Source organism: Carcharodon carcharias, chromosome 13 (genome assembly GCF_017639515.1).
Source record: "Carcharodon carcharias isolate sCarCar2 chromosome 13, sCarCar2.pri, whole genome shotgun sequence".
NCBI lineage: Eukaryota > Metazoa > Chordata > Chondrichthyes > Lamniformes > Lamnidae > Carcharodon > Carcharodon carcharias.
In genome coordinates, this window is record NC_054479.1 from 34,725,496 (window position 1) to 34,749,681 (window position 24,186).

General features: G+C 43.7%; 2 protein-coding genes across 2 annotated transcripts; both read left to right on the plus strand.

Moving 5' to 3' along the window:
- The first annotated feature begins 760 nt into the window (after nucleotides 1-760).
- Nucleotides 761-1,825, plus strand: LOC121286031 (hydroxycarboxylic acid receptor 3-like). The gene has a single exon (XM_041203051.1). It carries the CDS (start codon nucleotides 761-763, stop codon nucleotides 1,823-1,825), a length of 1,065 nt encoding a protein of 354 aa, XP_041058985.1.
- Nucleotides 1,826-18,798: 16,973 nt separating this feature from the next.
- Nucleotides 18,799-19,863, plus strand: LOC121286032 (hydroxycarboxylic acid receptor 1-like). Its single transcript, XM_041203052.1, has one exon. It carries the CDS (start codon nucleotides 18,799-18,801, stop codon nucleotides 19,861-19,863), a length of 1,065 nt encoding a protein of 354 aa, XP_041058986.1.
- The last annotated feature ends 4,323 nt before the right edge of the window (nucleotides 19,864-24,186 follow it).

Below are 24,186 nucleotides of genomic sequence, written 5' to 3' on the forward strand. Positions count from 1 at the left end.
GAGATAACAGGTCTTTCTTCACCTCTTTCAGAAGAGTTAAACCACGTGAAATTATCTTGTTGCTGCAATACGAGTTTGGAAGGGAAAAAAATTAACAGAAGTCCTTGCGGTGGGGATGGTGTATATGCAGTAATGGCAGAAAGTTACCAACGCTTTTGCTTTGAAGGCTTCAGAACTGTTGCTAATTCGGACATGCATCCAGCGAAACAAAATAAACCTTCATCAGCAGGTTATATAGATATAAACCAATTTAGCTGAATAGTTTTTTTGATATCGGAAATTAAAATGCAGCAGTGAGTAAAATATCTATGAAAGTAGACCAGAAGACCATTACACCATTTCGTCTTTTTTAGGAAAATGGGTGAATCCAGGAATGTAAAATTCCTAGAGTCATACTGCAAACATTTCTAACCAAATGTATTTTACTAGTTCTGTTGAAGAGTCATACGGATTCGAAACGTTAACTGTGTTCCTCCGCAGATGCTGCCAGATCTGCTGAGTTTTTCCAGTTATCTTTGTTTTTATTTTGTATTTTACTAGGTTCGCATTGTTTGAAAAAATTAGCTGTAAGTGCATATTTAAGGTATTCTAAGAATATTTCTTGTAGGTTTATTACAGTTTCTCAGTTATTCTGGGTTCATTGCAGTCCCACCCACAATTCATGATGTAGTGTGGAAGAACTGTATAGAAGGTCATGCATCATTCACTTAATTAACTCATTTCTGTGGGTGTGACTGACTTTACTGCAACGCTGCCTACAATGGACAACAAAACCGAACCCTGTTTTCTTGTTGAAGATGTTAATTCATTCTACGATCCACCCATACTTATTGTAACCTTTATCCTCGGATTCATTGGAAATGCGATTGCTCTATGGATCTTCAGTTTTCATATAAAATCCTGGAAGCCAAACACAGTTTATTCATTGAACCTGGCGATTGCAGACACCCTGTTAATCTGCTGTTTACCATTTCGAGCAGATTACTTCGTACGGGAGAAGGACTGGATCTTTGGTGATGTTCCATGTCGTCTGAAGATATTCATGATATTTCTAAACCGGACAGGGAGTGTTGCTTTCCTTACAGTTATGGCGATCAATCGTTATTTTAAAGTGGTCCATCCCCACTATAGATTGAACAAGATATCTACCTGCTGTACAGTGAAGGTAGCAGGCATCTTGTGGATTCTGGCAGTGGCAATTTCTTTCCATATTTTAACGGAACCTCGCACCTTCAAGTACAAGAATTTAACGTACTGTGAACTCTTCCACATAGACAACCCATTTAGTGCTAGTGCAATTTGGACCGATATTGCTTTAACTTTTTTCAACTTTGGTTTGCCAGCTTCAATTATCCTGTTTTCCACATCCTGCGTCATCTGGAAGTTAAAGCAGATGAAAACTGATAAAAGGCGTAAATATAAACGAGCTGTAAAGCTGGTGGTATCTGTGGCTGCAGTTTTTATAGTTTGTTTCTTGCCCACAAACATTGCTGTAATCGCTGTTTTAATTACAAAGCATTTGAGCGCTTGCGAGTCATATGGAATTGCTGTTCAGATATTTTATAATACTCTGTGCATAACCTACCTGAACAGTGTGCTCGATCCCATTATTTACTACTTTTCAAGTTCAATCTTTAAAGATGCTTTGGAGAAAGCTCTTGTTCCTTTTAATTTAAGGTGTTTCAAGTTGGGATCAAGCCATGCAACCCCAATAGAGGCAGAAGGCAAACGACGTGTTGAACCTCTGAGGTTGTCATCAATCGGCAATATCTGTGATCAATTACAAACGGAGTCGACAGACATTAATGAACTTCGTACCAATTAACAGCTTGATTATGTTTGATCTGGGAAAAAATTGAATTATGTACAGCACGAAACATTTTTAAATCGGGTCATCTGCTTTCCGCTGAACATGCACTGAAAGAACTGATAGGCTTCATATGCTAAGGCTTAAGTCAACTTCCTCCATAGTTCCGCCTTTCTTTAAAACATGTCAGTATAAGACCATTAAAGCATAAGACATAGGAGCAGAAATTCGGCCCATCGAGTCTGCTCCGCCATTCAATCATGGCTGATAAGTTTCTCAACCCCATTCTCCCGCCTTCTCCACATAACCTTTGATCCCCTTACCAATCAAGAACCTACCTATCTTGGTCTTAAATACACTCAATGACCTGGCCTCCACAGCCTTCTGTGGCAATGAATTCCATAGATTCACCACTCTCTGGCTAAAGAAGTTTCACCTCATCTCTGTACTAAAAGGTCTTCCCTTTACTCTGAGGCTGGGCCCTTGGGTCCTAGTCTCTCCTACTAATGGAAACATTTTCCCCAGTCCACTCTATCCAGGCCTTTCAGTATTCTGTAAGTTTCAATCAGATCCCCCCTCATCCTTCTAAACTCCATCGAGTATAGACCCAGAGTCCTCAAACGTTCGTCATATGTTAAGCCTTTCATTCCTGGGATCATACTTGTGAACCTCCTCTGGACCCTCTCCAGGGCCAGGACATCCTTTCTGAGATACGGGGCTCAAAATTGCTCACAATATTCTAACTGTGGTCTGACCAGAGCCTTATAAAGCCTCAGCAGCACATCCCTGCTTTTATATTCTAGTCCTCTCGAAATAAATACCAACATTGCATTTGCCTTCCTAACTTCCGACTCAACCTGCAAGTTAACCTTAGGAGAATCCTGGACTAGGATTCCCAAGTCCCTTTGCACTCCAGACTTCTGAATTCTCTCCCCATTTAGAAAATAGTCTATGCCTCTATTCTTTCTACCAAAGTGCATGACCTATAGGAAAGGCTTCTCCAGGTTTTGAAGATTACATTGAGCTGTAGTGTATATAAACCTATACAGCATTCGTTGATACAAAAGAGTATGGAGACAGTTTTGTATAACTGAGTAGGACTTGATGAGGATGGAAACATCCATTTCATTAACAAATGAAATTGGTTCTTACTATTCACTTTGTGAGAGCGCTTGGTGAGGGAGAATGGAGACTGCCAGATGTTACTATCCTCACAGGTTATACGAAGTCCTTGCTGAGCAACCCTGCATAAGAGTTCAATTTGCCAAAGGTACAACTGGCCATACCTGTGAGCTGATGCAAGGAGAGCTGAAGTCACGTTCATCTGCCTGGACAGTGGCTTTGAAGATCATCACGTTCACAGTGGGGGGAGGAGCATCTGCAACATCATCCAGGAAACAGTCCAGGCGTTCACTAAGTGAATGACCCCCTTTACAGCAAAGCAGCTCATTTTAAGTTTTGAAAATAGCTAAGAGGTGGTGGTTCAGCTTTATCAGCTTGCTGGCTTCCCCAAGGTCCTGATTGCAACTGATGACACCAATGTTGCATTGAGGGTGCCCAGAGAACAATGAGTCAATAAACAGGTGGGAATCCACTCTTCAGTGTTTGACAGCAATTAGAGAATCCTCTGTGTCATGTTCAAATTGCTGAAACTCACCATGCTTGCTTCATTCTTTACTATTCAGCCCTCCATTCCTTCATCAAGGAAGAGAATCAGATCCATGGATAGCTCCTGGATGACAAAGCAAAACTTTTGTTCCCATAGCTGATGACATCAATCTAAATACTTCAACTATCAGTTGAGGAGTGCTATACCGAGGCACACATAGCTATAAGGCTGGTAATCAAGAGGGCCTTTAGGGGGTTGAATGTGAGCTTTTACTGCCTGGACATGTCACTAAAGGGTTTGCACTTCTGCTCCTCCTAATCCCAGAGCAATGTTTTTGGAAAATATTTCTTTAAGTGAAAAACAAACCTTTTAGGCCACACCAACTGCTAAAGAATCCAGAACAGAGATAAGACAGAGAAGCTTCGCTATCATTGAACAGCCATTTGTATAAGTGTGCCTAAAATATTAGGCTCTTCATTTACAAAAATAAGGACCTAATAGCTGTTCAGGTGAACACCAGGTTCATCAGGCATTACCATTCCGAATTCTCTACCATCAACATCCTGGAGACACCATTTACCAGAAACATAACTGGACTAGCCACATATATACTGTGGCTACAATAATTGGTCAGAGTCTGGGAATTGTGTGTTATGTAACTCACCAATTGACCACTCAAAGCCTTTCCACCATCTGCAAAGTCAGAAGTACAATGGAATACTTCCCCCTTGCCTAGATGAGTGCAGCTCCAAGAGCCCTCAGGGAGCTCAACATTACTCTGGTTAAAGCAGCCTGCTTCATTGGCATCCCATCATCACCTTAAACATTCACTCTCTCATTACTAAAGCACAGTGACAGCAGTGTGTACCACTACAAGATGCACGACAGAAACTCACCAAGGCTCCTTCGACAGCACCTTCCAAACCAGCGACCTCTACCACCTAGAAGAAAAAGGGCAGCGGATACAAGGAAACACCACCACCTGCAAGTTAAATTCCAAGTGAGACACCATTTTAACTTGGACAGATATCACTGCTCCTTCATCATCAATGAGTCAAAAGCCTGAAACTTCTTTTACCTACAACACATAGACTGCAGCAGTTCAACAAGGTGGCTCACTACCACCTTCTCAAGGGTAATTATCAATGGGCAATAAATACTAGTTTTGCCAGCAATGCCCAGATCCCATGAATGAATATCAAAAAATCAAAATTTTGAGTTGGGAGGCATGAAGTTGTTTCCTGGAAATAGAGGCAAGAAGATCTCATTTCTACCCTTGTAACTCATGGATATTTGCTATTCAAGCATTTTACAATGCACAATTCACAATGTACCTAATAGTGCACTTTGCCCATTGATTTATTGCTTTTTAAGCTCAGTGTTTAAAGAGACTTTGAGAAAAACTTGTATTCTGTTCGACTGATTACATACAGATCAACAGAATGTTCAGGAACAGATCCAGAGGGAGGAGAAGCAGTCAGAAACGCAGGTCCAACAAGCTTCCAATCCATCTAACACACAGTCATAATGGCTGGAATCTTATGCTTTTGGTTGGTGTCTTACCCGCTGCCTGAAAAAGCAGCAAGACGCTCGCACTGATTCTGAGGAGAAAGGCCCATTGTACCTTCTGCCCAACAGGCCGTTCAGTGAACAGTAGCGGGCTTTCCTCCAGACTGAGGATTCTGGAAGACGACCTCCCACCTGTCAAGAGCTGCTAGCTGATAGAGGCCGGCAGCTCTTGCACTTGGCAATGCATTGGAGGAGGCTGTGGCTGCTGCTGGAACAACATCCCCACCGGAGTCCCTGGATTGAGGAGAGATCCAAGAGAAAGATAAGTTCTGTCGGTGGGGGGGGCGTGCGGGGCGGTGAGCGGGGATCTCGCAGTTTAGGAAGAGAAGGATCATGGAGGTCAGCAGCAAAGGCAGGGGGCTGGCTGTCAGTGGTGACCCCCCCAACCCCACCCCCCCCCACCCCCCTCCCCCACCACCCACCTCATATTCATGCCCTCAATCATGCACAGACTAGTGCAGATTGAGGGCACCCACTCCCACCAGCTGACATGCAGGGCACCCCCCCTCCCCGCTCCACCTGACATGCAGCCAACACAGTTTTACCAGTCGCGCTGGCTGCATTTCAGAAGGCCCGTCTGGAGCTGGGCAGATTGTAGTGGAGGCAGGAAGAGGTACTTAAGTGGTTGTTAATTGGTCACTTAAGGGACTCAATTGGAAGTGGGGCGGGAAGGTCAACTGTGGGTCTTGTTGTCCAGAACTTACTTCCCGCGGAGGCAGGAAGGTATCAGGAATTGGTCCTGAGGCCAACACACCAAATTCTCAGGCTCACCCACCTCCTTTCTCGCATCCTGCGGGGGAAGAAAATTCTGACCTCAGAGGTTAAGTTGGAAGGAACCAGCAACCTACCAGCTTCCTAAATTTAAATATAACCTTCTAGAAAATGGAAAATAGCACTGTGGCAGAGAATCTGACATTTACTTTAGATTATTTTTCTGTTTAGTAAGAATTTAGTAAGTGTACCTACAGATTTTAAAATAGCAAAACCATGGCCAGAATATAAAGCTTGTGGGGAGGGCGTGCGCCTGACCCGACCAAGTGTAAAATGAGGCACAACGACGTTGGGTGTGTGATATTTTGGTTGGTGGATGCACGCTGACCATTAAAAGGCCTTTTAAGGCTGTTATAAAGATAATTCAATGAAATTTTTCGCTGCCCATCCAACCTCTCGGTTGATGGGCCGGGCAGGCGAAAAGGCCAAGTGGCCTTTGCACTTTTTCGGAAACCTCTTCCATGGGCAGGACGAGGTTTCCAACAGCTATCAAAAATTAAATAAAAATTAAAACATTTCATCAATAACATCTCCCTACTCATGTGACATAGCCACACAAGAGGACATGTTTTATAACATTTTAGAAATCTTTATTTTTAATGTTCCAAACTCTTCATCTCCCTGAGGCGGCTCTGTGGCTTTTCCAGCGCACACCCATGCGCAGGCACGAAGTTGTGCTCTCGCCCTCCTCCCCACCACCACCCCACCCCCTTCATATGCACACACACACAGGCAGTGCTCAGAGCTGAGAGTTGCAGCCCGCACTTCATGCTGGGCGGGCTTTAATTGGCTCGCCAGCTTGAAATCGCGGCCTGGCCCTGATCGCAGGCGGCAGGCAGCTTCCCCACCGCCCCCGCCGGCCTCCGCCGAGCCTGCCCGACAAGGGAAAATTCCTCCCCCATATTCTAATTTCAGTCGTGGGCTGCTGCTCTAAAAAAGTGCAGGCCGATGGCAGAGAGCTGGTTTATCAAAATAGTTTGCATTTCACAGATAGTGAGATGATTGGAAAACAGAGATAATCATTTAAAAGACAGAATAAATAGAAAGCTAAACAGGATGTCCTTATTTTTAAACTGTTTATAGAAACAAAGGCAATTGGTACAACTTGAAATCTGGCTTGTTTGAGAAAAGCAATACTGTAACTGTTAATGAATATATTGTGAGGCACAATAATGTTCCATTTTTAACCCTTTTTGTTTGGTGGTGCATATGATTTTTTCATAAGCTGTATAATTACATGCAGAAGTGAATATACTGGTTTGTTAGTTTCTTCATTAATACTTTTGTTCTCTCTGTCGACAAAGTGCAATATGTATGTATATGTATATAATGATCTCAGGTCATCCTTTTTCTTCATAATTTTATATTGTTGCAAACTATAAAAACGTGAATTTTCAGTATTGATTTGAGGCTTTGGACGAAAGAAGTATTTTAACGTTTCTGTTTGTCACTGCTACACTCAGTTTCATAGAATATTACAATACAATTCATCCCATTGCACCTGTGAAAGGGCTGTCCAATTAAGCCCATACTCCTGCTCTTTCACCAGAGCCCTCCATGTTTTTCCTTTTCAAGTAAACATCCCCTTCCCTTTTGAGAATAAAGCATGGGGAGTAGAATCTGCTGCAAAATCCATGTACTGTTTGCATAGGTACAGAATTTGGATTACTGGCTTTAATGACTTGAATCGGGCCAAAATCTGTTCAGACTGGGGTAAACTTGCACTTTGAGAATTGGAAGACCTAGAAGATAGTTCTATGGGGAATGCATTAAATTTTACATGAAGGTCTAATGTTGTTCAGCAAGTGCCATTGAAGATCAATATTACTTGCAGAATGTGACAACAGAAAACATCAGCTTGCAAAAGAATTTTGTTTCGATTTAAAAAGAAATGTTTTGTAGAATGACATAAATGTAAATTGTTTGACTTTGCTTGCTGCATCCAATAATGATCATCCAATCATACACCTGCCAGATTCTAGTCAAAATTAATTTTATCTGGACTTTGTATCTTGACATGCTTACCAGCTGCAATTATTTTGTATTAATATGCAATCAATAAAAACTTAAAATATAATCGAATCTGACTCCATCTGGGTATTTTTAACTATTTCCCTTTCTGTCTATACTTATAAAGAAAAGTGCTTTCTTCCCATCGACTGCCTCGAGCACTCCGGCACCACATATGATTTATGTCGGTATCTGAGAACTATACTGCCCAACTTGAAACTGAGCAACACAGAACGGATGATCTCAGTCAATCTGCAGCCAAGTCTCCAGTGCCACAATTACATATATAACATGATGACTGCAGGTCTACGGTGATAGAGCAGGAGGGTGGGACTACTGGGCATCTCTTTCAAGGAGTCAACACAAGCAAAATGGGCCAAACAATCTCCTTTTCTGCTGCATGATTCTATGAAATTGAAGTTTCCTGCTTATGCGCTCAACTTGGGTCAACTTGGACTGAGAATCATAATATGCAGCTGCTGCCAGGGTCAGCAGAAACAAATGGAAATGAGGGTCCGGCCTTGGAGTGTTTGAAGAATTTTGTGAGCAGCTGGGGAACGTTTTCTGCAGCAACTTTGTTTTGCCAATCTGCCTGTACCTGTGTGCGGTTTCTGACCCAATCAGACCAGCAGCGGATTTTCACCTTCCACCCCCTTATCCTATCCACAAGAAGGGCTTTCCAGCCATTGATATGGCATTCATTCTGGCTGGATCCTTGTGTCTCATTATAATGGATTAGGAGAAGCAGCACAAGATGAAGCAAAGTGCAGTCAGGCAGTACTTAAGGATGATTTACCCCAAATATTATTCTCTTCTCATAGAACCAGCACCACGCATCTTAAGAGGATCTTACAGAGGAGATAAAAGAAGAGTGCATTTCACTTAAGAGGCAATAAAGCAGCTCAGTCACTTACAGCCCATCTGACAATACAGTTCTCTTTGTAAAGTGACCTTCACAGTGTCACTGGCCCATTTCAGGTGAACCCAGTAATATCAACTAGGCTGAGTACAGGTGCACATATGACCATCAAGTGATTGATGACCCTGACAGGACAAATGGAGAATTCATCACCACTGGCATCTTAGCAAAGCAGCACAGAGATAGCGCTTCTCTAGGTGCTAGGGTGCACTTGAAAACATTAGCTGCAGTAATACATTTTTTGGTCTCAGCAACATTTGAATAAGGTACGAAGTTAAGAAAAAGCAGGACGACAGAAGTAAATGCCTAGTTTCTTGGTATGATTAGTCAATTGTTACTGGTGGCCACTGTACAATTTTTAAAAATAGTGTTCTTAACTGACGTGAGAACAGTAGTGTGCTTTCACCTGTCAAACACATTTTAAACAATTTTCAGATGCTAGAAGGCTGAAATAATTTGTTGCATTTGCTAATTTTTTCAATTACATGAAGTCCTCAGCTCCTGCTTTTCTCAACTCCTGTCATGTCCACAGTTGTCCATCTGAGCTGATCCGCATCTCAGTCCACTGAATGATCACACACCCATGCAGCACCAGACCTCGCCCAAAACGACTCTTGTATCACTTTTGATTTAGCCAGCATGGCAGTGCTACAGTTTTTCTTTTGCTTCCCCCATCCTTACCCCTCCCCCAGTCACCCATTTCCTTTCTCCCACCACTGTCGACTACCCCTGCCATCACTTTCACCTCCCCTCTGTGACCTACCAGCCACAACCCTTTTCTTTTTGGGACGTCTAGGTCAACATGCACATTCCCTCCCTTCTCGATAATTCCACATTCACCTTCCCTACTTCTTCCTTCCCACACCCAGGGTCTGCATCGAGCCCTCACCCTCCCACCCTACCACCTCACTCTGCCCTCAGTCATTCTCACCATTCCCTTGTGCCACGCCCACCCTCAGTTCACTCCCCACAAGGCAGTCAGGTAGTCAACGGATGTTCACCCTTACATGTTCATCTGGACATACCCCCTTAGAACAACTTCCCCCTTCCAGACTCCTTCCTCCCTGGAACTCCTTACCTCCCGCAGACACTGCCTCTTAGTCCTTCGCACCCCCCCCAACCCTGGACCACCCCAGCCACTTAGTCCTTCCCCCTTCCCGACTCCTTCAGACACCCTTACTTCTTCCTCCACCCTTATGTCTTCCTCCACCCTTACTCCCTCCCTCACTGCACTCCTTTGTTCTCCTGGACTCCTTCCACCCCCCTGGATTCCCTCCTCTCTCTGCACTCCTTCCCCCCTCCAAACTCCTGCCCTTCCACCGCCCCATACACCAATCTCCCCAGTTGCTGTCTTCTCCCACATTACCCTCTCCTCTGCCCATAGACTCACCCCCACCTCCCAACCTCACACACCCAACATTTTAATTCCCCCCCCAACCTCACCCCTGACACCTTAATTCCCCCCTCCCAACCTGACTCCTCCAACACCTTTGTTCTCCTTCTCCCAACCTCACCCCCCGACATGTCTCCCTCCCCCAGTCGATCCTAGACCTTCCTCTCCACTCTCTTGACCATAATCTGTTGTGAGCAGACTCTCAGTGGAGACTTTCCACCTTCCATCAGCTGCTTTGCGGCAGAGCCATGTCTATGAGGATCCACCCAGCATGCCATGGATGTTCCTAAAGGGTCCTGTTGCTGTCGGGCTCCAGATCTTCTGCTCCTCGGACATTCGCGATGTGAGCAAGGCCCTGACAGTAATTTCTGACTTCTGTACATCACACTTGTCCAGACGCGTTCTGCATTTACACGTTTTCCTGCTGACGTGGGCGGATGATCCAGCATTGTGGGGGTGGGGGGAGGAGGGTTGATTCCAATGGGCTGGCCTTATAATGATAAGCAGGTGTATTATAATGAGGTTCCAGACATCCAACGGCAGGAAACGCGGCCCATCATTGACAGGCAAATCAGACGATTGCAAGCTAGTTTCATTATGTCGTGAAATTGACTTTTGGTCTTCTCGCCATATGGTCCACTCAGTCTGCCAAACACGCCCAATGCCAGCGGGCAGGGAAAATTCTGCCCGATGACTCTGTGTGAATTTTCTGGGAAACTTGAACTTGTAATTGGTAATTACCGTGCTCCAAGGGACCCTCCGATAAAGTCTCTGACTCTGAGTTATAATTGGAGACTTTGGACAATTCCAAGTTACTTACCCAGGAAATGTTAGGCAGAAAAATCCTAGTCTAACTATTGGGTAACTATACAACTGACACCCCAACTCCCTCCTCAACCTCCCAACTACTCTCGGCAGGCCTGACAAGTGTAAAATGATGCGCGATGACGTAGGGCGTGAGTCCCGAAGTCACCGCGTGCCATCGCGATGTTTCATTCAGCGGGCCTGCGCAGGCGTCAGCTGCGCACCCACCAAAATGTAAACGGTCCGTTAACAGAATCACACAGTGCAGAAGAGGCCCTTCGGCCCAACGAGTCTGCACTGACCTGTGTGGAGCACCTGACCTACCTACCAAATGCCATTTACCAGCACTTGGCCCATAACCTTGAATGTTATGATGTGCCAAGTGCTCATCCATGTACTTTTTAAAGGATGTGAAGCAACCCGCCTCCACCACCCTCCCAGGCAGTGCATTCCAGACTGTCATCGCCCTCTGGTCCTCACAACCCCCTTAATCTCCCATCCCTCACCTTGAACTTATGTCCCCTTGTGACTGACCCTTCAACTGAGGGGAACAGCTGCTCCCTAGCCACCCTGTCCATGCCCCTCACAATCTTGTGCATCTCGATCAGGTCACCCCTCAGTCTTCTCTGCTCCAATGAAAACAGCCCAAATCTATCCAACCTCTCTTCATAACTTAAATGTTTCATCCCAGGCAACATCCTGGGGAATCTCCTCTGCACCCCCTCCAGTGCAATCACATCCTTCCTATAATGTGGCAACCAGAACTGCACAGAGTATTCCAGCTGTGGCCTCACCAAAGTTCTATACAACTCCAACGTGACCTCCCTACTTTTGTAATCTATGCCTCAATTGATAAAGGCAAGTGTCCCATATGCCTTTTTCACCATCCGACTAACATGCCCCTCTGCCTTCACAGATCTATGGACAGCCACGCCAAGGTCCTTTTGTTTCTCAGAACTTCCTAGTGTCATGTCATTCAACGAATACTTCCTTGTCAAATTACTTCTTCCAGAGTTTTTCACCTCACACTTTTCAGGGGTAAATTCCATCTGCCACTTATCTGCCCATTTGACCATCCCGTCCCTATCTTCCTGTAGCCCAAGACACTCAACCTCTCTGTGAACCACCCAGCCAATCTTTGTGTCATCCGCAAACTTATTAATCCTACACCCCACATAGTCATCTATGTCATTTATATAAATGACAAATAATAGGAGACCTAGCACAGATCCCTGTGGTACGCCACTGGGCACAGGCTTCCAGTCACTAAAGCGTCCTTCTGTCATCACCCTCTGACTCCTACAACCAGGCCAGTTCTGAATCCACCTTAAAAAATTACCCTGTATCCCATGTGCATTTCCCTTCTTTATAAGTCTCCCATGTGGGACCTTGAAAAGGCTTTGCTGAAATCCATTTAAACTACATCAACTGCACTACCCTCATCTACACACCTGGTCACCTCCTCAAAAAATTCAATCAATTTATTAGGCATGACCTCCCTCTGGGCGGTTAAGGCCATTAAGAAATTATTTGAAACATTTGTGAATGCTGCCCACCCAACCTTAAGGTTGGCTGGCAGACGAAAAGCCCAAGCGGCCTTCACATCTTGTAGGAAACCTTATCCCGCCGTGAAGCTTTTATTAAATAAATAATTTTTCATAAATATAACAACATGTCCCAACTCATGTGACACAGTCACATGAAAGGACATGTTTAAATAAAGTTTTACACCTTTTATTTCATCGTTTTAATATCGATTGAATCTCCCTGAGGCAGCTCCGTGTCTCACAGATTAAAGCACTCTTTCGCGCGCATGTGCAAAAGAGCGCTGGCCCCGACTCACCCCCCTCCCCCCGGCCTGCACAGGTAGTGCTGAGCGCTACCGGTCGCGTCTTACTCTGGCCAGGCCTTAATTGGCCCACCCGCGTAAAATGTCGGTGAGGAGCCGATTGTGGGCAGCGATCGGCTCTGCACCCGCCCCTGCCCACACTCAACGAGCCTGCCCGTCATATGAAAAATTCTGACCAGGGTTTCCAACTCTGATCAGAGGTTTTGGGCCATGATCTTGGTTCAGAAGATCAAGATGTAACATTGGTTTTGGTGGAAACAATAAACAGCAAAGGAAAGATGTCACTGGAGTACTTTACAAGCTCCCTGTTAAGAAGATACAATAATTCTCATAATATTATTGGAATTTATCGTAAAATAGAGTAATAGTGGGATGTGTCTATGTGTATGTGTGTGTCTGTCTGAGATTTAATTGAATTAGAGGCGACTCGTCTGGCTGCTTTGATCTAAGAAGAGCGATTATGTTTGAAATGTTACTTAGATAAACATGGGGAAGTTTAGAAACATGGATGTCAAAAGAACATTTGTATTTTGAAACAAACCAGAATAGATTGCTTTCAAAGGAGGGGGTGAAATGTGTCACCTAGCCAGGTGAAGTCTAGAAACAATGGGCGGGATTTTCCGCACCCTCCTGCCTCCAGGATTTTCCGGTCCCACCGGAATGGACTCCTGCCCAGGGTGCTCCCCGCGACAGGGCCGGAAAATCCCGGCCAATGTGTTTATTTGTCCTGAAGATTACTGATAAAACTTAGTGCTATGAGAGTACAGGAAGCTGTACGAATCAGGTTCAGTAGGTTGATCCCTTTGTCTTATGGGGAAGGTTACGCAGGTTAAGCATATACTCATTGGAGTTCATAAGAATGAGAAGTGATCTTATTGAAACATATAAGATTCTGAGGGGCCTTAACAGATGATAAGAGGATGTTTCCCCTCATGGGGGAATCTAGAACTGGGGGGTGCCATTTCAAAATAAGGAATCATTTACCATTTACCTTGAATACATTCTGGACATAAGACTATCATTCTGAACATACGAACATTCAAATTAGGAGCAGTCAGTCATTTGAGCCTGATCCACCATTCAATAAGATTGTGGCTGATCCGATTGTGGCCTCAACTCCACACTCCGCCTATCACCGATAACCTTTGACTCCCTTGTTAGTCAAGAATCTATCTGCCTCTGCCTCCACGGCTCACTGGGGAAGAGAGTTCCAAAGTTTCATGAGCCTCTGAAAGAAAAATGTTCTTCTCATCTCTGTCTTAAATGGGAGGAGCCTTATTTTTAAACTGTGTCCTTTAGTTCTAGTCTCTTCCACAAGTGTGGTCAAGTCTCCTCAGGATCTTATATGGTTCAGTAAGATCACCTGTCATTCTTCTAAATTTCAAAGAATACAAGCCCAGCCTGTCCAACCTTTCCTCATATAATGCCCCCATCCCCGTTATCAGTTGAAGGAACCTTCTCTCAACTGCTGGTAATGCATTTACATCCTTTTTTAAATGAGGAGACCAAAACTATACACAGTACTCCAGAAGGGCCTCACCAATGTCCTGTACAACTGCAGTGAAACATTTCTACTTTTATACTCCATTCCCTTGCAAGAAACAACAACATTCCATTTGTCTTCCTAATCACTTACTGTATCTGCATAGTAATTTTTTTTGCTTCATGTACCAGGACACCCAGATCCCTGTGTAGCTCGGAATTCTGCAATCTATCTCTATTTCAATTAAATGCTGCTTTTCTATTCTTCCTTCAAAGTGGACAAGTTCATATTTTCCTACATTATACTCCATATGCCAAATTTTAGCCCGTTCACTTAACTTATCTATGTCCCTTTGCAGACTCCTTATGTCCTCTTTACAACTTACTCTCCTGCCTATCTTTTTGTCATCAGCAAATTGAGCAACCATACCTTCACTCCCTTCATCCAACTCATTGATATAAATTGTGAACAGCTGAGGCTCCAGCACTGATCCCTGTGGCACTCCACTCCTCACATCCTGCCAACCTGAAAATGACCAATTTATGCCAACTCTCTGTTTCCTGTTAGCTAACCAATCATCTTTCCATGCTAATACCCCCTGCAACATGAGCTCACATTTTGCTTAGTGTTATGAACAATGTATAATTTTAAGGTTCTTTGTGAGCCTTGGTGCCTGGGAGTCCGGATAGGCTCTGGACTAAGGTTCAAGTCTTTTGAGTTTATTTGTATATATACATTTGTAATGAGGCTTTAAGACACTTGAAGGTAAAGAGATGGGTTAAAACTTTAGTGATTGTGGGAAGGAAAGTACAAAAAATTTACTGTTGCCTAGTAGCTGTTGTCCAGGGACACAGACGTAGAGAAAAAACAGAGGAGAGAGTTCAGTGTGCATCAGAGAGTGAAGACAGGGATTTTCAGCTCTCTGAGAAGAAAACATTACAAGCCTATTGGGACAGTAGTTGACTGAATAGTCAGTTATAGAGCTCAGTAAAGTTATCAGTTTACCAGGGATGCTAGTGGAAGGCTGAGGTTAGAGTGTGGTTTTTAAGTGTGTCAGGGAGAGATAAGAGTTGGGTAAAAAGCATTGAGTAAACACTGAGGAATTCACTGGGAGAAAACTGTTTGCAACTGTGCCAGTCCCCAGCAAGAAGATGTTGTGTGTCAGGCTAGTGGTAACTTTTTCTTCTCCGTCGATGCTGCCAGATCTGCTGAGTTTTTCCAGGTAATTCTGTTTTTCTTTTGGATTTCCAGCATCCGCAGTTTTTTGTTTTTATCTTTGTTTTTATTATTATTATAGTGGTAACTCTTCACTACCTTATGTGCCTATAAGGAGATTGCTGGGATGAAGGACCAGTATGAATTTGAAGCATCTTCTTGTGTTTGTATTGAGATATTTCCAACCTTTTTGTCTAGTTTAATATAGTTCATTTTTCTTGTTTAATAAATATCTTATTATTTGTGTTAAAAGTTCATTAGCAGCCTCCTGTGAATATGTTCAGTAACTTTACACCACAATCAAGTTAGGATCTATCAAGCCAGGTTTTGCTCGGAGTTCTGATTGTCCAGTATTAACATCAGCTGGGATTGTCACAGTAGTAACCTTGTCAAATGCCTTCTGGAAATCTAAGTACAGAAAATCCACAGGTTCCCCTTTATCCATGCTGCTTATTACTTCCACAAAGAACTCAAATAAATTAGTGAAACATGATTTCCCTTTCACAAAATCATGTTGACTTTGCCTGATTGCATTGAGATTTTCTCAGTGCTGCGCTATAACCTCCTTAATGATAGATTCCAGCAATTTCCCTCAGACAGATATTAAGCTAACTGGTCTGAAGTTTCCTACTTTCTGACTCCCTCCTTTCTTGAATCGAGGAGTCACAATTGCTATTTTCCAATCTGATGGGACCTTTCCAGAATCTAGGGAATTTCAGAAAATTAAACCCAATGCACCTACTATCTCAGCAGCCACTTCTTAACTCTAGGATGAAGTCCATCAGGACCTGGGAACTTGTCAGCTTTTAGTTCTAATAAATTTCTTTGTATCCTTTCCTTGGTGATTGTAATTGTTTTAAGTTCCTCCCTCATTTCACCTCCTGACTCACAATTATTTATTACCTGTTATTTGTATCTTCTACAGTGAAGAAAGATGCAAAATATCGGTTCAATACATCCACCATTTCCTTATTTTCCATTATTAACTCCACATTCTCATTCTCTAGAGGACCAATGTTCACTTTACCTACTCTTTTCATTTTTAAATATCTGTAGAAACTCTTACTTTCCGACTTTATATATCTGTCTAGCTTTCTCTTATTCTCTAATTTCTTTCTCCTTATTAATCTTTTAGTCATTCTTTGCTGTTCTTTATATTCTGTCCAATCTTCTGACCTGCCACTTGTCTTTGTGGAGTTATTCGAACATACATTCGAACATACAAACATATGAAATAGGAGCAGAAGTAGGCCATTCGGCCCCTTGAGCCTGTTCCGCCATTCATTAAGAACATTTTTATTTCATTTTGATACTATCTTTAACTTCCTTAGTAAGCCACAGGTGGTGCTGCCTTCCCTTAAGTCTTTCTTTCTCACTGAAATGTATCTTTCCTGAGTATTCTGAAATATCTCCTTAAATGTCTTCCAATGCATCTTTAGTGACCTATCCAATAACTAATTTCCCAGTTCACTTAAGCTATCTCTGTCTTCATACCCTCATAATTGCCCTTATTCAAGTTTAAAACACAAGTCTTAGATCCACACCTCTCTCCCTCAAACTGAAGGTGAAATTCAATCATATTATGATTACAGCTAGCTAGTGAGGTCATTAATTAAGCCTGTCTCATTGCACATCACCAGATCTGGTATAGTCTGCTCTCTGGTTGATGCCAGAATGTGCTGCTCCAAGATGGAAAACACTCTATGAACTCAACACACTACCTTCTTTCTGGCAAGAGAAGATCACGTACAACTACAATTAGAATGCTGGCACTCTGCCTGCACACCTTGGGTGGAATCTTGTGCACTTCCTCATGGCGAGTTCCCATGGTGGTGGGAACATTTACTCAGGTGGCAGGGTGGCAGGTGGGGATCCCACTACCTTCCTCCACTCTGATTAAAGCGTGGTGAGAAGGCCTGTGGACAGCCTTCCTGCCCTGCCACCTACTGAGGCCCTTAAGTGGGCAATTAACGTCTAGTTAAGGGCCTCATTCTACCGTTGCTGGCATTAACACAGTGGCGGGGGCAGGAGCAGGTGCGGTGTTCTCACCATTAGGGAGCACAATAAGCAAACCGTGTCGGGATTTTGGGATCCTGGGCAAGTCCCTCATTCAAAGGCACTCAGTATCTGATCGACAGTCCGGCGCTGGGAAAGAGATGCGTACTGAAAGCCAACCCCTGCTCTTGCTGCCAACCTCCGACCCCCCTCCTCCTCCTCCTGCTCCAACCTGTGATCCCTCCTCCGTCCATCACTCACTTTTGGCCTGGGATCCAATAACAATACTAGGCTTCGATGTAGTGGCAGCAGCAGCCAGCATCTCCCTGGGGGTGCTGCAGTTCAATAAAAGTCCGGCAGTTCTCCAGTTGGAAGGATTTCCACACCATTTGATCCGAGGGGAAGGCATGTTGCTGGCTGGTCAAGTGCCTGATTGCAGCAAGATACAAACGGCCCTCCCTAAAAGAGGTGTCACGGGTGCTGCCACCAGGTCTCCAGCCGGCGGCCCGGGCCCCTGTCGCCTCCACAAGATTCCTCCCCGTTCTATGTTAAAGCAAGTTGTTGTTGCTGAAGCTCACGTGGCTCAGCTCTCAAACACATTGTGCAGCTGAGATAACAGGTCTTTCTTCACCTCTTTCAGAAGAGTTAAACCACGTGAAATTATCTTGTTGCTGCAATACGAGTTTGGAAGGGAAAAAAATTAACAGAAGTCCTTGCGGTGAGGATGGTGTATATGCAGTAATGGCAGAAAGTTACCAACGCTTTTGCTTTCAAGGCTTCCGAGCTGTTGCTAATTCAAACATGCACCCAGCGAAACAAAAAAAAACCTTCATCAGCAGGTTATATAGATATAAAACAACTTAGCTGAATGGGTTTTTTGATATAGGAAATTAAAATGCAGCAGTGAGTAAAATATCTATGAAAGCAGACCAGAAGACCATTACACCATTTCGTCTTTTTTAGGAAAATGGGTGAATCCAGGAATGTAAAATTCCTAGAGTCATACTGCAAACATTTCTAACCAAATGTATTTTACTAGGTCTGTTGAAGACTCATACGGACTCGAAATGTTAACTGTGTTCCTCCGCAGATGCTGCCAGACCTGCTGAGTTTTTCCAGGTATTTTTGTTTTTATTTTGTATTTTACTAGGTTCGCATGGTTTGAAAAATTTAGCTGTAAGTGCACATTTAAGGTATTCTAAGAATATTTCTTGTAGGTTTATTACACAGTTTCTTTGTTATTCTGGTTTCATTACTGTCCCACCCACAATCCATGATGTACTGTGGAAGAACTGTATATAAGGTTGTGCATCATTCACTTCGTTAACTCATTTCTGTGGCTGTGTGATTGAGTTTATTGCAATACTGCCCACAATGGTCAACGGGAACCAGTCGTGTGTTCTTGGGAAAGATGTTAATTCATCCTACAATCCACCCATAATTATTATAACTTGTATCCTCGGATTCATTGGAAATGCGATTGCTTTATGGACCTTTATTTTTCATGTTAAATGCTGGAAACCAAACACAGTTTATTCACTGAATCTGGCGATTGCAGACACCCTGTTAATCAGCTGTTTACCATTTCGAGCAGTTTACTTTGTACGGAAGAAGAACTGGATCTTTGGTGAAGAACCTTGCCGCCTGAATATTTTTTTGATCTCCTTACACCGTGTGGGGAGCATCATGTTTCTGACAGTTATGGCGATTGATCGCTATTTTAAAGTGGTCCAGCCTCACCACCGAGTGAACAAGATACATACAAGCAGTGCAGTGAAGTTAACAGGCATCTTGTGGATTCTGACAATGATAGCTTGTTCCCATTTTTTAGCAGAGTCTCACAGCTTCCTGGTCAACAATCTGACATACTGTGAGCCCTTTGACATGTCCAAGTCTCTAAATCCTACAACAATTTGGACCTATGTTCTTTTTGTAGTTTTCATGTTTGCTTTTCCAGCTTCAGTTATCCTGTTCTCCACGACGAGTATCATCAGGAAGTTAAAGCGGATGGAAACTGAATCGATTGGTAAATATAAGCGAGCTGTAAAGCTTGTGATAGCTGTGGCTGCAGTTTTTATAGTTTGTTTCTTGCCCACAAACATTGCTGTAATCGCTGTTTTAATTACAAAGCATTTGAGCACTTGCGAGTCATTTGAAATTGCTGTTCAGATATTTTATAATACTCTGTGCATAACCTACCTGAACAGTGTGCTCGATCCCATTATTTACTACTTTTCAAGTTCAATCTTTAAAGATGCTTTGGAGAAAGCTCTTGTTCCTTTTAATTTAAGGTGTTTCAAGTTGGGAACAAGCCATGCAACCCCAATAGAGGCAGAAGGCAAACGACGTGTTGAACCTCTGAGGTTGTCATCAATCGGCAATATCTGTGATCAATTACAAACGGAGTCGACAGACATTAATGAACTTCGTACTAATTAACAGCTTGATTATGTTTGATCTGGGAAAAAATTGAATTATGTACAGCACGAAACATTTTTAAATCGGGTCATCTGCTTTCCGCTGAACATGCACTGAAAGAACTGATAGGCTTCATATGCTAAGGCTTAAGTCAACTTCCTCCATAGTTCCGCCTTTCTTTAAAACATGTAAATATAAGACCATTAGAGCATAAGACATAGGAGCAGAAATTAGGCCATTCGGCCCATCGAGTCTGCTCCGCCATTCAATCATGGCTGATAAGTTTCTCAACCCCATTCTCCCCATAACCTTTGATCCCCTTACCAATCAAGAACCTACCTATTTTGGTCTTAAATACACTCAATGACCTGGCCTCCACAGCCTTCTGTGGCAATGAATTCCATAGATTCACCACTCTCTGGCTAAAGAAGTTTCACCTCATCTCTGTTCTAAAAGGTCTTCCCTTTACTCTGAGGCTGTGCCCTTGGGTCTTAGTCTCTCCTACTAATGGATACATTTTCCCCAGTTCACTCTATCCAGGCCTTTCAGTATTCTGTAAGTTTCAATCAGATCCCCCCTCATCCTTCTAAACTTCATCGAGTATAGACCCAGAGTCCTCAAATGTTCCTCATATGTTAAGCCTTTCATTCCTGAGATCATTCTTGTGAACCTCTTCTGGACCCCCTCCAGGGCCAGGACATCCTTTCTGAGATACGGGGCTCAAAATTGCTCACAATATTCTAATTGTGGTCTGACCAGAGCCTTATAAAGCCTCAGCAGCACATCCCTGCTTTTATATTCTAGTCCTCTCGAAATAAATACCAACATTGCATTTGCCTTCCTAACTTCCGACTCAACCTGCAAGTTAAACTTAAGAGGATCCTGGACTAGGATTCCCAAGGCCCTTTGCACTCCAGACTTCTGAATTCTTTCCCCATTTAGAAAATAGTCTATGCCTCTATTCTTTCTACCAAACTGCATGACCTATAGGAAAGGCTTCTCCAGGTTTTGAAGAATACATTGAGCTGTAGTGTATATAAACCTATACAGCATTCATTGATGTATACAAAAGAGTATGGAGACAGTTTTGTATAACTGAGTAGGACTTGAGGATGGAAACATCCATTTCATTAACAAATGAAATTGGTTCTTACTATTCACTTTGTGAGAGTGATTGGTGAGGGAGAATGGAGACTGCCAGATATTACTATCCTCACAGGTTGTACGAAGTCCTTGCTGAGCAACCCTGCATAAGAGTTCAATTCGCCAAAGTTACAACTGGCCATACCTGTGAGCTGCTGCAACGAGAGCTGAAGTCACGTTCATCTACCTGGACAGTGGCTTTGAAGATCATCACTTTCATATAGCCACAGTGTGGGGAGGAGCATCTGCAACATCAGCCAGGAAACAGTCCAGACGTTCACTAAGTGAATGACCCTCTTTACAGCAAAGCAGCTCATTTTAAGTTTTGAAAATAGCTGAGAGGTGGTGGTTCAGTTTTATCAGCTTGCTGGCTTCCCCAAGGTCCTGATTGCAACTGATGACACCAATGTTGCATTGAGGGTGCCCAGAGAACAATGAGTCAATAAACAGGCGGGAATCTACTCTTCAGTGTTTGACAGCAATTAGAGAATCCTCTGTGTCATGTTCTATTTGCTGAAATCATACTTGCTTCATTCTTTACTATTCAGCCCTCCAATCCTTCATCAAGGAAGAGAATCAGATCCATGGATAGCTCCTGGAATACAAAGCAAAACTTTTGTTCCCATAGCTGATGACATCAATCTAAATACTTCAACTATCAGTTGAGGAGTGCTATACCGAGGCACACATAGCTATAAGGCTGGTAATCAAGAGGGCCTTTAGGGGGTTGAATGTGAGCTTTTACTGCCTGGACATGTCACTAAAGGGTTTGCACTTCTGCTCCTCCTAATCCCAGAGCAATGTTTTTGGAAAATATTTCTTTAAGTGAAAAACAAACCTTTTAGGCCACACCAACTGCTAAAGAATCCAGAACAGAGATAAGACAGAGAAGCTTCGCTATCATTGAACAGCCATTTGTATAAGTGTGCCTAAAATATTAGGCTCTTCATTTACAAAAATAAGGACCTAATAGCTGTTCAGGTGAACACCAGGTTCATCAGGCATTACCATTCCGAATTCTCTACCATCAACATCCTGGAGGCACCATTTACCAGAAATATAACTGGACTAGCCACATATATACTGTGGCTACAATAATTGGTCAGAGTCTGGGAATTGTGTGTTATGTAACTCACCAATTGACCACTCAAAGCCTTTCCACCATCTGCAAAGTCAGAAGTACAATGGAATACTTCCCCCTTGCCTAGATGAGTGCAGCTCCAATAGCCCTCAGGGAGCCCAACATTACTCTGGTTAAAGCAGCCTGCTTCATTGGCATCCCATCATCACCTTAAACATTCACTCTCTCATTACTAAAGCACAGTGACAGCAGTGTGTACCACTACAAGATGCACGACAGAAACTCACCAAGGCTCCTTCGACAGCACCTTCCAAACCAGCGACCTCTACCACCTAGAAGAAAAAGGGCAGCCGATACAAGGAAACACCACCACCTGCAAGTTAAATTCCAAGTGAGACACCATTTTAACTTGGACAGATATCACTGCTCCTTCATCATCAATGAGTCAAAAGCCTGAAACTTCTTTTACCTACAACACATAGACTGCAGCAGTTCAACAAGGTGGCTCACAACCACCTTCTCAAGGGTAATTATCAATGGGCAATAAATACTAGTTTTGCCAGCAATGCCCAGATCCCATGAATGAATAAAAAAAAATCAAAATTTCGAGTTGGGAGGCATGAAGTTGTGTCCTGGAAACAGAGGCAAGGAGATCTCATTTCTACCCTTGTAACTCATGGATATTTGCTATTCAAGCATTTTACAATGCACAGTTCACAATGTACCTAATAGTGCGCATTGCCCATTGATTTATTGCTTTTTAAGCTCAGTGTTTAAAGAGACTTTGAGAAAAACTTGTATTCTGTTCGACTGAATACATACAGATCAACAGAATGTTCAGGAACACAGCCAGAGGGAGGAGAAGCAGTCAGAAACGCAGGTCCAACAAGCTTCCAATCCATCTAACACACAGTCATAATGGCTGGAATCTTTTGCTTTTGGTGGGTGTCTTACCCGCTGCCTGAAAAAGCAGCAAGACACTCGCACTGATTCTGAGGAGAAAGGCCCATTGTACCTTCTGCCCAACAGGCAATTCAGTGAACAGTAATGGGCTTTCCTCCAGACTGAGGATTCTGGAAGACGACCTCCCACCTGTCAAGAGCTGCTAGCCGATAGAGGCCGGCAGCTCTTGCACTTGGCAGTGCATTGGAGGAGGCTGTGGCTGCTGCTGGAACAACATCCCCACCGGAGTCCCTTGATTGAGGAGCGATCCAAGAGAAAGATAAGTTCTGTCGGTGGGGGGGCATGGGGGGCGGTGAGCGGGGATCTTGCAGGGTAGGAAGAGAAGGATCATGGAGGTCAGCAGCAAAGGCAGGGGGCTGGCTGTCAGTGGTGACCCCCCCAACCCCACCCCCCCCACCCCCCTCCCCCACCGCCCACCTCATATTCATGCCCTCAATCATGCACAGACTAGTGCAGATTGAGGCCACCCACTCCCACCAGCTGACATGCAGGGCACCCCCCCTCCCCGCTCCACCTGACATGCAGCCAACACAGTTTTACCAGTCGCGCTGGCTGCATTTCAGAAGGCCCGTCTGGAGCTGGGCAGATGGTAGTGGAGGCAGGAAGAGGTACTTAAGTGGTTGTTAATTGGTCACTTAAGGGACTCAATTGGAAGTGGGGCGGGAAGGTCAACTGTGGGTCTTGTTGCCCAGAACTTACTTCCCGCGGAGGCAGGAAGGTATCAGGAATTGGTCCTGAGGCCAACACACCAAATTCTCAGGTTCACCCACCTCCTTTCTCGCATCCTGCGGGGGAAGAAAATTCTGACCTCAGAGCCTGTGGTTAAGTTGGAAGGAACCAACAACCTACCAGCTTCCTAAATTTAAATATAACCTTCTAGAAAATGGAACTGTGGCAGAGAATCTGACATTTACTTTAGATTATTTTCCTGTTTAGTAAGAATTTAGTAAGTGTACCTACAGATTTTAAAATGGCAAAACCATGGCCAGAATATAAAGCTTGTGGGGAGGGCGTGCGCCTGACCCAACCAAGTGTAAAATGAGGCACAACGACGTTGGGTGTGTGATATTTTGGTTGGTGGATGCACGCTGACCATTAAAAGGCCTTTTAAGGCTGTTATAAAGATAATTCAATGAAATTTTTCGCTGCCCATCCAA

Bases quoted from the DNA above. Each gene is read 5' to 3' on its own strand.
- LOC121286032 (XM_041203052.1), top strand. From the start codon at position 18,799: ATGGTCAACGGGAACCAGTCGTGTGTTCTTGGGAAAGATGTTAATTCA.
- LOC121286031 (XM_041203051.1), top strand. From the start codon at position 761: ATGGACAACAAAACCGAACCCTGTTTTCTTGTTGAAGATGTTAATTCA.